At 43.3% G+C, this 13,418-nt stretch overlaps 1 protein-coding gene across 1 annotated transcript in view; it reads right to left on the reverse strand.

The window, feature by feature from the left end:
• The window catches only part of nol6 (nucleolar protein 6 (RNA-associated)), a 38,420-nt gene continuing 25,002 nt past the window's right edge, over nt 1-13,418 (reverse strand). Inside the window, exons 25-26 of the mRNA XM_034240296.1 lie at nt 525-626; nt 1-372 (exon numbers count right to left, since the gene is read on the reverse strand). Of these exons, the coding sequence (XP_034096187.1) occupies nt 223-372; nt 525-626 (252 nt within the window). The 3' untranslated portion in view covers nt 1-222. The remainder of the gene's footprint in view (nt 373-524; nt 627-13,418) is intronic.

Consider the following 13,418-nt stretch of genomic DNA (forward strand, 5'->3'; position numbering starts at 1 on the left):
TATGAATCAAAAAGTGTAGATAAGCATTTATTAGACATGATATTGCATCAACAAAACAAATCACCTGGCTCATCTTTAACAGCAAATGTATTAACCTATAATATTGTTAACAAAATGTCCAAGATGTCTTTATGTTTTCATTGTTTGAAGTTTTCAAGTCAGGCACAAACAAAAACAAAGATATTGTAATGCACTGTAATGTACCTGGTGAAAATACTGCGTTTAAAATGACCATTTTTCAGTCCTGGCTTCCACTGATTTGATCAAACCCTTTCCCATGACACAGAAGTCCTCCAGTATTGCTTCGACGTTAGGAATGGTTTTTGCTTCATCTCCAGTCACCTCCACGCTCCGAGCTGATAGCTGTGACGTCTGTGAGGAAGGAAAAAGTAAAACATAGGAGAGAGGTTGATGCTGACGTGTGATAAGAGGAGGATGGAGGCCTAAGGACACATGATGCAACAAAGCAAGCTGTTTTTACTTAGATAAAGCTTGTTATAGATGGAGGACATCTATAGGCTTACCTTAAAGGGTGTTGGCATGAAAGCCTTTGGCTTCCACAAAACTGCGATCACTGTTCCACCATGCGGGTCACAGAAGAAGAGGGCCAGGTCCCCGAAAGCTTCCTGAAATAAATTAGGTAAGATGATGAGTAGACATTCAGGACACAAGTGTGACATAACATATTTTGTTGCAGTGCTCTAGGCCAAAAGTCAAGGGAAAGTTTTATTCAAAACAGAACTACACGCCAGGACAAGAAAAGCAAGGGAAAATCGAATCCTCATTTAGATATAATCTCAATCTTTATTTATTTATATAGCACATTTAAAACAACCTTCAGTTGACCAAAGTGCTGTACAGGCAATAACTACAATATTAAATTAAAACTGCGGTCGCACTTGTGCGCGCAGTGATGAGCGGGCCCTCACGTCCGTGCGCCTGTCGGGGAGGGCGGCAGGTCGTCCCGGCGTCAAGCAGACGCGCGCGAGTCCTGGGAAATGAGCCGTTTCTCATTTCTATAATTTTCACGTCCCAGACTCCCAGGTCCTCCGGCAGCGACCCGGAAACGGATGTCGGCGCGCCGTCTCGAAGGAAAACAAATTTCTCTAAAGGGTCGTCGAGGATCGATTATCGAGGAGGCTGTCTGGAGGAGCCGTAACCGAGGATACACTGATTTAGAGGAGAGAGGAGTGTCTCTAGAGGAGCTATAACCGAGGATACACTGAAGTATTCTGCTGAGACGATTTCAGCCAACAGTGATGTTTAAAAGAGGTGTGACGCATGGCTGGACTTCTGTCAACGAAGCACAGCTCTGCAAACTGTTCCCGTTGTGATTATAAGTTATTTGAGATGATCAAATGTGCATCAGACTTTCTGCCATTTATCGTTTGTTTACTCACTAATCACATGTCCCCTGGATGTTAGGTGATGTTACAGTGAGAACAGCTGCTGAGGTCAGTGCAGAAAGCAGAACAGTGTGTATAATATATATCGCTCAATAACAAATGTAACAGGCCTACATTTCACACTTTATTTGTAGGCTTTAGGAGATATCTACAAATAAACAGTAGGGTTAGGGAGTGTCTTTTGTAATGAATATGCCGCCAGCAAAGGGCGTTGTTGGACTAACAGTGTGTGTGTGTGTGTGTGTGTGTGTGTGTGTGTGTGTGTGTGCGTGTGTGTGTGTGTGTGAGAGTTGATGTGCCAGGCAGACAGGCAGGTCTCAGTAGCTTATCTGACATATAATTGGTCAAAAATGGTACATTCTCCGTTAGCCTACGAGCTCCCCGTTTGAGCGAAGGACTATTCCTTCTCAATGTAGCATGACATTGGATATGCGCTGAAGTTGTCCTGGATTGGAATTTTTCCGATCATTCCCCGAGGAGGAGTTTGCAAGAATGTGCTTAAAAAGCATGAAAAACGCACATTTTTCTAAATGGCCGACTTCCTGGGGGGCGGGGCTAATGGAAGGCAATTTGAAATATGTGTGCAATCATAATAGTAATGTGTATACAGCGTTTCGTGAATATCGGAAAAACTATATGCGAGCAATTTGGAGCAATTTGCGCCATGTAAATCGTCAAAAATGGTGTATTCGCTGTTAGCTTATGACCTCCACGAGTAATTTGTCAAAAATGTGCTCCTCAATTAAGTATCATATTGGATAGGGGCTAAACCTGTCATGCATTGGAATTTTTCTGATCATTCCCCTAGGAGGAGTTCGCAAGAACGTGCGTAAAAGGCTGAAAAACGCACATTTTTCAAAATGGCCGACTTCCTGGGGGGCGGGGCTAATGGAAGGCAATTTGAAATATGTGTGCAATCATAATAGTAATGTGTATACAGCGTTTCGTGAATATCGGAAAAACTATATGCGAGCAGTTTGGAGTAATTTGCGCCATGTGAATAGTCAAAAATGGTGTATTCGCTGTTAGCTTACGACCTCCACGAGTAATTTTTCAAAAATGTGCTCCTCAATTAAGTATCCTATTCAGGGTTCTTACACCTTTTCCAGAGTCAAATTCAAGCACTTTTCAAGCATTTTCAAGGTGCATTTTCCAGCTTTTCAAGCATCTTACAGCTGTTGTAAATTACATATTTATATACACATACTCAAATGATTATTTCCCTACCTCACATTAAATCAGATGTTCTTTATGCTATAAACAAACAAATGTGTGTTTCATAATAGCATTCTACACGAGGATGACAAATTAAAGAAAAGAAAACTAAGTTTAATATTTCAAAATGAGTGACCCATCTGTATGTCCCATATAACCTGTCTGAGCCAATATAAAACAATCAGCCAAATAACTTTTCAATACATTATTGATTACTATTTTTGAGGTACTTTTAGGTTGGCAGTAAACACAAGTCAGAGGTACATGGTGTACTTCTACTCCACTACAGTTCAGAGGTACATGGTGTACTTCTACTCCACTACAGTTCAGAGGTACATGGTGTACTTCTACTCCACTACAGTTCAGAGGTACATGGTGTACTTCTACTCCACTACAGTTCAGAGGTACATGGTGTACTTCTACTCCACTACAGTTCAGAGGTACATGGTGTACTTCTACTCCACTACATGTATTTAATACCTTTAGTTACTTTACAGACCTGGATGAATGATGTGAAATCTAATTGTTAAATCTTTAGTTCCACCTGGAGTAAATTCACAAGCTACCCTGCAGTATACAAAGTCATTCAAACTAGCTGCACCTTTACCAGCTTTGAGAACATGATCAATCATTATAAAACATATCATATATATTATTCTGAAATGGACCAATCTGCACAATGACTACTTTTACTGTCGGTACTTTAACTAGATTTGGATGATAATACTTTTCTACTTTCACTTGAGGAACATTTTGAATGCAGGACTTTTACTGTGACAGAGTATTCCTACACTCTGGTACTTCTACTTTTACTAAGTACAAGATCGAGTACTTATTCCACCTCTGGTAGCATATTAGTCTGAATTGTAGTCACAAAATCACGCAGAGCTGCATAGAAATAGACTCACAATGGTAACAAGTGGAAAATAATATTTACAAATGTGTACAATGATTTGTAGGTAATGCTGACTACTCAAGACACCTGACTTCTTCAAAGGAAGACTGTGTTCATTCTACAATTACATGGGATTAAAGCAAAATGTAGTTTTACTTGTATAATACTTCAATTTTATATAAAAGACAGTTTGTTTTCATCTGTTTTCAAATAAACAAAGTCTTGGCTTTCAGAATATTAAACTTGTTTCGGCAAATTCAGATGATAAATACAACTTTGAAGCTTGTGACGGCATAATTACAAGTAGAGAACGGACTAATGTAACATCACAGCAAGCATAACAACAGTCGGTGTTTCTTGTAACGGGCCGTCCACACAGCAGCTTTGACCAAATCTTGAAAATCCTGGAGCTGGGCGTGTCTGACAGCTTGGGGATTTCGCGACCAACAACCAATCACATGAATATCACATGAATATCCCGCCCCCGACATACAAAGCAAAAAAACCCGGTTCTTCTACACCAGGGGTACTCAAATACAAATCTTAAAGGTCCAAAATAAATGTTTCAATAAGACAAAGGTCCGTTTATTACGGTCATTCAAACTTTTAAACAATTGCAACAAGATTCTTAACACGAGGTTGCAAAAACAAAAATAATCTGTATATGCAGCAGTTTTCATTGTTATTGTGTCTGTGCTTGACCCCTCAGAGTCGCAGTGTAAGAGCTGCACAGTTATGAATAAAGGCAGCTGCACCCTCTTTCATTCAGCATTCCCATTATTGCTTTATAAATGTATTCCCCCTTGTGTGTCCACTGAAGTTCGTCAGGCCCAACACATCTTCAACAAACTCCCCCTTTGCCTCATCATAACAACTCACAAACACCAGCAACTGAGCATTGTCAGTGGTGTCAGTGGACTCACCCACAGCTAAGGAAATGCACTGTGCATTTTTTACTCCATCACAAAGCTGATGAATCAAATCACCAGCCAGTATTTATGTTCTTCTGGTTGCTGTGGAATCTGAGAGGGGGATTTGCTTGATTTGACCTGTTATTTCCTCTTTTGTTTGCCTTCAACATGGTCTCCATCACTTCAGTCATGCATTCTTTTATACTTCAGTTATTATCCAGTGGAAAGTCCTTACCTACTGGCCTAGTTAAATCAAAGTGGTTACTTTTTTTTGGCTGGGCAGTGTAGTTTTACACACCGTCTTATTTGACTTTCTCAGGACTTAAAACTGTTTTTTGGGGGCAGACCCCCTCAAAGAAAAAAATATATTTACACACGTAAGGTCATCATCTTAATAGTTGTGTATGCTCATCCGTGAGCAGAGCATCAAGTTGACATGTCTATTACAGCTGAATGCGGCGATTACCATTTTGTTCAGCAAAACGCCTCACAAACGTATTAAGATCAACAGCTTCAGTGCGTTTTGATTCAATGCTGAGTACAGCCACACTGACAGTCTCTTCTCTGTCAGTGTAGACCGCAAATACCTCATTCCTTCAGCGCTTGGGTCCGAATGCTTCTCGTTTTGCGCCGTCCAGTTCAAAATGAAATCGCCGCCAATCATATGTCCACGCTCGCGCCAGGACCGGGGGAGGGGTTACATGACGTGCATCTTGTGCTGCATTCACTTGCACTCGGACATTAGAGACTTTCTCTCATAAATGTCCGATGAGCCACAACTTTTCTTTCAAAACAAAGCTGCCAACTGGGGTGGCAGCTGGGGTGGCAAGGCCTATTTTTAGGGTGTCAGTTGCCACCCCGGTAGGTGAAACTAGGCTACTAGCTACAGTACAGATGGAACTAGATGAGCTGTTAACTCTCGCTCTGAATTTTTTTGTTTTAATTCTCGCTCTGACTTAGACAGGTTGAAAGAGACACACACATTTTTCCCACCCGTAGTCCGTGAAGACCCGCCCTACTGTGCCTCTGATTCGCAGATTGTTTGGGGGGGGGAAACGCTGACTGGATGCTGAATGTGATTGGACCAAAGCGTTGACACACACAGGTGGAACACAGTGGAACAGTCAGACATGCAGAGCGCTGTTTGCAGTGGACATAGCGGATAATTTTGACTCGTTGCGAATGCGTTGTGGTCTCACATATAATACAGAGAGATAATACATATGAAAAGTATAATTTGCTCAGAGTCCGGAGACAGTGGTGGTTCGGTCCGGATCCGGACCGGAGTCCGTAGTTTGAGGATGCCTGTTCTACACTATTGTCAAATAGGAAGGGCTATGATGAACATTTATTTTTTTAACATTTTGAACATTTATGAGATTAATGTTTATGGTGCTATTTTATGCTACATTCCATGCTGGCTAATGATACTGTCTATGCTTGCTAGCTAATGATACTGTCTATGCTTGCTAGCAACGAAGTAAACTAGCAACGAAGTAAACTGGATATAAAATCCCCAAACAAGCGAAAACCTACCAGTTTCACCCACTGTCTTTGCCACCTCCCTCCATGCCTGGTTCCTCCGGTTTGTATCCCGGTAAGTAAATAGGGACTGGTCATAAAGAACCGGGTGATTTGCTACCGCAAAAACTAAGTTCTCCTCCATTTTTGTGGAATATAGAACTGAACTGCGGGTCTGGTTCTCCCAGCTTGCACGCGGTTTGATTGGCTAGCGCTTGAACTGTCAGATTTGCATAAACGGATCTGATTGGCTGTCGCTTCCAGCTCAGCCTCAAAAGTTGAACATTGTTCAACTTTGGAATCCTGAACATCCTGGAAATCCTGGAAATCTTCGCCTCGCCCCCCCACAATGCAGTTTGGCGACAAGCGAGGGAAAGTGACGTCATCCCCATTCAAAGTCAATGGGCGGAGACGCGCTGGAAGCGGTGGACAAATCGCCAAAAGCTGCTGTGTGTACGGGCCGTAAGTGTTTCCCCGGTACACAAACGCAAAAATACACAAACACACTCGCGAGCTTCCCCCAGACCAGTAATACAAACGAAAATGTGTCTTCGGGTCTGTGATGCCCCTGTGGGTTCATCAGTGGAGAGGGTGTGGCTGTCCTGTCTTGGCTGCATTGATTGCAGTGATTGCATTAACTCAGGGCACCTGGGTCTGGTGCTCTGCAGCTATTTTAAAGCCTCTCTGCTCCTGTCTGCTCTCGCGCTGTTTTCCTGCAGGCACCCGGCTCTGATGAGTATAACCAATGTGTTGAATTGACCAGTGTTGTGCAAATAAACACCTTTACCTACCCGTTGACATGTTGTGTCTCCTTTCTGTTGTGGCCTTTTGAGCCAGGTCGCAACAAATGGGGGCTCGTCCAACGGGTTATTTATTTAAAAAGTTTGTGTAGTGCTCATTGAGCAGCTGATTCATTGTTGTGGTCCAGCTGTGTGCTGGCTCTGCGCTGCTATTTGGGGGACACATCATGTCTTTTGGGTTTCAGGATGCTTTAGTGTTTGACATGGCATCAGGTTTTGTGTGCCAATCAGAAGGTAAGATATTGCTGTTTGTTACGCTTTTGTAAAAGAGATTTTCCCGCTAGGCTTAAGTGGCGTTTCCCCTTGGGTTCCGTCTGTTTAGTGTTGTGGCGACGTGGTTGGTGTCAGCTGTTTTCGGACAGCTGTCTCGGGGGCACATCCGCGTGATTTCTTGGTGTTACCTGCGTGCAGGTCGCTCCATAAATCCGCCGGGTTCCAGTGTGTAATTACCCGCCGCAAGCCACATGAAGACTAGGTGAGGTTAGGAAGATTTTGGTAAGGCAGTTAGGGGGGGAATTCTCTGTTGGGTTTTGTCTTTTCGCCCAGGCGTGTTGACAGTTGAGTACTTTGCTTTCTGATTGGGTATAGGCAATATATTATGGCTTCTTTGTCAGCGTTTGTGGATGCGCCCTCAGTATCTTTCTTGGATGGTTGCCAGAAGGCGCAGTTGATCGAAATAGCAGAGCATTATGAAATTGCTGTTGTAGGGAGCAAGCGGAAACATGACATTAAAGCTGTCATCGTGTCATCTTTGTTTGAGCGGGGAGTGTTACAGAAGAGTGAGTCTGGTGTGGCAGGGGTCGGGCCAGTAGTGGTTCAGACAGCTGGTTTGACATTCGAACAGCAAAAGGAGCTTTTGGCCATGCAGTTTAATCAGGAGAGATTGCAGTTGGAGTTGAAATTGGAGCAGGAGAGATTGCAGTTGGAGTTGAAGTTGGAGCAGGAGAAGTTGCAGTTGGAGATGAGGGGTCAGCAGCAGGAGGTAGAGAAGCGTTTAGAGGTGGAGAAGGTGCTGGAGGTGGAAAAGATGAAATGTGAGGTGGAACATGCTAGATTACGGCTGATGGGAGAGGGCAAGTTTTCTCCAGGGGAGGATGGTGGTGCTAGGTTAGCATCAGGCAGTGGCGATATAATTCTTACTTGCGATTAGTGCCAAAGTTCAATGAGCGTGACCCGGACATTTTTTTCACTCTATTTGAACACATAGCAGAGGCAAGAAACTGGTCAGATTCGGACAGAGTGCTGTTACTTCAGTGTGTACTCACGGGGCGAGCACAGGAAGCCTATTCAGCTATTTGTGGCGAAAATACTTTGGACTATGATCGAGTAAAATCAGCGGTGTTGAAATCTTACGAACTGGTTCCTGAAGCGTATCGTCAACGGTTCAGAAGTGGGGTCAAGGGAGATAAGCAGACACATGTGGAGTTTATCCGTGATTTAACTTCTCATTTTCAGCGGTGGTGCGCGGCAGCAAAGGTTGCAAGTTTTGACGGTCTTTGTGAGCTCATTGTCTTGGAACAATTTAAAAACATTCTCCCTCAGCGTGTGGCCACGTATGTGAATGAACAGAAACCTCCCACCGCGTTTAGAGCTGCTGAATTAGCGGACGATTTTGTGTTGACACATAAGGGCAGTTTTGCGGAAAAATATTCTAGGGGTGATTGGAAACGTGGAGAAGACAATGGAGATGCCCGTGCAAAGTTTTCACCAGGCTCCTCCCGTAGATTTGCAGGTACAGGGCGACCCGAGGGGGCCAAAGTGGACCAATGTCACTATTGCAAAGGTGGGGGTCATTGGAAGGAGCAGTGTCCATTGCTGGAAACGAAGGGGAAGGACTGGGAGGAGGGACTTCCATGGCTCATGTTGGCGTCCAGGGAAGTCGTTCAGGAAAGTACAGGGTTCAGCCCTAATGATTTGGTCTTTGGGCATAAGGTGCGTGGGGTGTTATCTGTTCTCCAGGATAGTTTGGTTGAGGGTGAGCCACCTAAAAATTTAGTGGACTATATACAGGGCTTTCGTCATCGCCTGTATGTAGCGGTGGAAATGGCAAGGAAAAATGTAGCTGGTGCTCAGGCTAATATGAAGAGACTCTATGACCGTAAAGCCAAGTATCGTGAATTCAGCCCAGGGGATCAGGTGTTGGCTTTGATGCCACTGCAGGTTTCACCATTCAAAGCCAAGTTTGCCGGCCCGTACACTGTTGAGAGTAAAGTGTCAGATCAAAATTACCTGATTGCTACTCCAAATCGGAGGAAGTTGTCTCAACTGTGTCACGTCAACCTCCTGAAACCGTACTATGTTCGTGATACCGTTGGGGATAGCTTCATGGTTAAAAAGTTGGGTGTGGGCCCCATAATGATGGTTGATTCTGTGCTTTCAGATCGAGGGTTGGCTGAGGAGTGTGATGTTAAGGCACCAGATTAACCTGTTATGTCTGGTAGGCTGAGGAATTCGGAGTCGTTATGCCAATTGGATCGCTTGTTGAGTCACTTACCGGCAGCACAGAGAGATGAATTGGCGGCTTTAATCGGGAAGTTTGTGGTACTGTTCGGCGATAAGCCATCGCGCACAACTCTCGTGGAGCATGATATCGACGTGGGGGACAGTCCTCCAATTAAGCAGCGATTTTACCATTGTCCTGCAGATAAGCGTAGGGTGCTGGAGGCTGAGGTCCAGTAAATGAAGGACAACGTTGTGGCGGATGCTCTCTCTCGTGCCCCGGTGGGGTAGGGAGTTTCTCTGGCTCTGGATATTTGGTGTTGTTTCGGGGATCCCTTTGGGGCCTCCGTCTTAAGGGGGGGGCTGTGATGCCCCTGTGGGTTCATCAGTGGAGAGGGTGTGGCTGTCCTGTCTTGGCTGCATTGATTGCAGTGATTGCATTAACTCAGGGCACCTGGGTCTGGTGCTCTGCAGCTATTTTAAAGCCTCTCTGCTCCTGTCTGCTCTCGCGCTGTTTTCCTGCAGGCACCCGGCTCTGATGAGTATAACCAATGTGTTGAATTGACCAGTGTTGTGCAAATAAACACCTTGTTGTGAGTTTTCATAGTATGTTTAATACTTAAAAACGAAAGTTAGTTATAATCAAATATAATCAATTATATTCTTGTATAACCCACAATGAAAATGCTTCATATTTTAGGTTTTCTATAGTTACAGTATAAACAAAACAAAGTGGTGTTTAGGTTGAGTTTTCTTCCTCTCCTCTGGCAGCAGTCCACAGGGAAGGGGGGGGGGCTTCACACTAAGGGGAGAAACATTAAGAGGCCAAAGAGAGTTCATGTCCTTTTTACCTCATATGAAAGGGTGTCTTATCCCATAACAGCTGTGGAACATGTTGAGGCATGTTCAGCCTTGTACATTATAGGACATGCGCAGTTCTTCACAAATTACGTGAAGAGGAGGAGTTTGTTTTTTTGGGTTTAGGATCCAGTTTTTTTAGCATAAAGAGACTGGTTTTTTGAGAGAGCGCGAGAGAGGGGGGGTGACCCCTGGTAGACTCTCTCCGGGTAGGCTGTGTGCTTCAGAGCTGGGTTAATAGCTCTCGGTAAGGTCCTTCCAGACGGGGTAAATATCTCTCGAATGTATTGGTTGTTGGCTGAGTGGAATGATTTGATGAGAGATGTGTGTATGAACCTTTATAAATACTGCCATCTGTGAGGAAAATCTCCCCTCCGAAATTGCAGATAGGTATGGGTTTTTAAATGTTATACCCGCCGTCTGTGTCGGAAAAAGTGTATGGAATGTTATAAATACTGCCATCTGTGAGGAAAATCTCCCCTCCGAAATTGCAGATAGGTATGGGTTTTTAAATGTTATACCCGCCGTCTGTGTCGGAAACAGTGTATGGAATGTTATAAATACTGCCATCTGTGAGGAAAATCTCCCCTCCGAAATTGCAGATAGGTATGGGTTTTTAAATGCTATACCCGCCGTCTGTGTCGGAAAAAGTGTATGAAACTGATGTGAATTGAGTTGGTGAAAATGAAAAAGTTGAATGCTCTTTTTATTGTCACCGGTCTTTTTACGTGGAAATACCTCTAAATTCTATCGGGAGAATTTTAAAATGTCACAACTGAAATGGGCAGTTGGAATTAAAACATTTTGGTAATAAATGTAAGACTGTGAATTAAAGTTTCATTTGAACAATGATCACAGCACGGTTTTTTGTTAGGATGATTATAATGTTGTGAGAGAGAAGGTAAAAACCCTGTATTAGTTTGGACCTATTTTTCTTCAAATAAACTGAATCCCACCAGTTGGATTGGGATCCTTTAAAAGACACCTGTGCCCTCCTCTCCTGCGTCAAAGGTAAGATTGCACCCTGCCACACACACTTAGGTAGGAGCACACTCCATTTACTGATATCAAAATCCTTCGGGATCGCTTAAACAGATTAAAAAAGAGTTGTCTGAATTGAAACAGCAGTTAATTGAACCTGGTTCTTCGGGGGGGTTAGGAAGAGGTGAGATCTTGCTGACGTTGGTGGATCTGAGCCAAGCAGCAACCTTACATAGACTCAATAATCTTCGGAAAGGTCAATTAGGAGGTCAGAGTAATTTACCGGAATAAATTATCAGGACCTCTCAAAACTCTAAACAACCTTTACCTACCCGTTGACATGTTGTGTCTCCTTTTTGTTGTGGCCTTTTGAGCCAGGTCGCAACAGGGTCAATGTGACTGATTTCGAGAGAGCAAGTCACATTTGGTTTAGGTACGGAACATACTACCAGTAGAAATACATTGCTTTCAAAATCGCTCTGTGTCGAATTAATAGATTATATTTTGTGACTATAACACGAAATGCCGTGAGTGCTTCATCCTCTGAACACCACACGATGGCGACTGTAACGCACATAACATAGGTACGCTCCTCTGAAATGATTGTCCCCTGCAATTATTATTATCCCTCAATCGAGTTCGCTATTCACCTAGCTAACGTTAGCTTAAACAAACATAACATGCAACGTTAGCCTAATCTAAAATGCTCTTCTACGGCGTACCTTTCATGTGGCTCGTCAGCGCAGACTCTCGCATCATTATTTTTGCAAACTTTGCAGGAGGCTACTCGTGGGCTTGACCCTCGTCTTAGCCATGGCTTGTATTTGTCTTCTGCTAGCCAACGCTCGTTGAAACGGCAACCTCCTGGCACACAGTCATCTATCACTCATCAGAATGCCCAGGTCACACGTAACACAAACACTTGCAGGTCGCGCGCATAGCGCGGGAAGGCCGCAGCGGAGCTGTTTTATGTAGAAGCGAAGCAATTCTTTTCTTTTAATCTAAAAAGCGAACTATTCAGTCAGACAGCAATTTATTGTAAAAGTAAAGCATTTACATTTTCAAGCACTTTATCTCAATTTCAAGCACCATTCCCAAAATTCAAGCACTTTCCCAACCTTGAAAACACCACGTCAAATTTCAAGCATTTTCAAGGATTTCAAGCACCCGTACGAACCCTGCCAATTGGATAGGGGCTAAACCTGTCCTGCATTGGAATTTTTCTGATCATTCCCCTAGGAGGAGTTTGCAAGAACGTGCGTAAAATGGCTAAAAAACGCACATTTTTCAAAATGGCCGACTTCCTGGGGGGCGGGGCTAATGGAAGGCAATTTGAAATATGTGTGCAATCATAATAGTAATGTGTATACAGCGTTTCGTGAATATCGGAAAAACTATATGCGAGCAGTTTGGAGTAATTTGCGCCATGTAAATCGTCAAATGGTGTATTCGCTGTTAGCTTACGACCTCCACGAGTGATTTTTCAAAAATGTGCTCCTCAATTAAGTATCATATTGGATAGGGGCTAAACCTGTCCTGCATTGGAATTTTTACGATCATTCCCCTAGGAGGAGTTCGCAAGAACGTGCGTAAAATGGCTGAAAAACGCACATTTTTCAAAATGGCCGACTTTCTGGGAGGCGGGGCTAATGGAATGTATTTACAAATATATCCGCAATTCCATGAGAAATGTCTGTGCCAAAATTCGTGAAGTTCTGAGAAACTATATGTGACTACCACACAATAGGGGGCGCTAGTGAGCAGTTTTTTTGAAAATGTACGTTTTTTTTTTTACATTCTCGAAAAGGTCCTGGGCTCTGACGTGTGTCCAAAGTTTTGCGTTCGAAGCTCATTTTATGCTATCACAATTTAAAAATAATGTATAGGCGACGCCCACATTCTGCATTTGTTTCGACACTTTGAATCTAAGTTCGTAGTCGCCCAGAGAGTATGTGTAAAAAAAAAAAAAAAAAAGATTAGTCCATCCGCTCTTGAGTTATAAATTGGTGGTGTTTTTGGCGCCACCTATAGTACAAAATGAAAATGCTTTGGTGTGCCTATTCCCCAAGACAGACTGAACGTTTCCACCAAAATCTGTGATGTTTGGATACATTGTTGATGAATTATGAGCATTTCTTTCTAAGCCCCGCCTTTTTGCGAGTACGTTTTAATTCATGGCGGAAATATTTATCGTTTGAACATGCTCATCTCCTAGGGTAATGTGTCGGACCCTCCACCGATGCTGTATACGAAGTTTGGTGTTGATAAACTGAACATTTAAATGTAAGTGAATATTTAACTGTGTATGTAAATTATGCCAATTTAAAAAAAAAAATGTAGGCGGAGCTTAGGGTTCCAATTGGATTATTTGTAGAGCAGGTCCACCCGGATA

This window comes from Gymnodraco acuticeps, unplaced genomic scaffold (genome assembly GCF_902827175.1).
Source record: "Gymnodraco acuticeps unplaced genomic scaffold, fGymAcu1.1, whole genome shotgun sequence".
Classification (NCBI taxonomy): Eukaryota; Metazoa; Chordata; class Actinopteri; order Perciformes; family Bathydraconidae; genus Gymnodraco; species Gymnodraco acuticeps.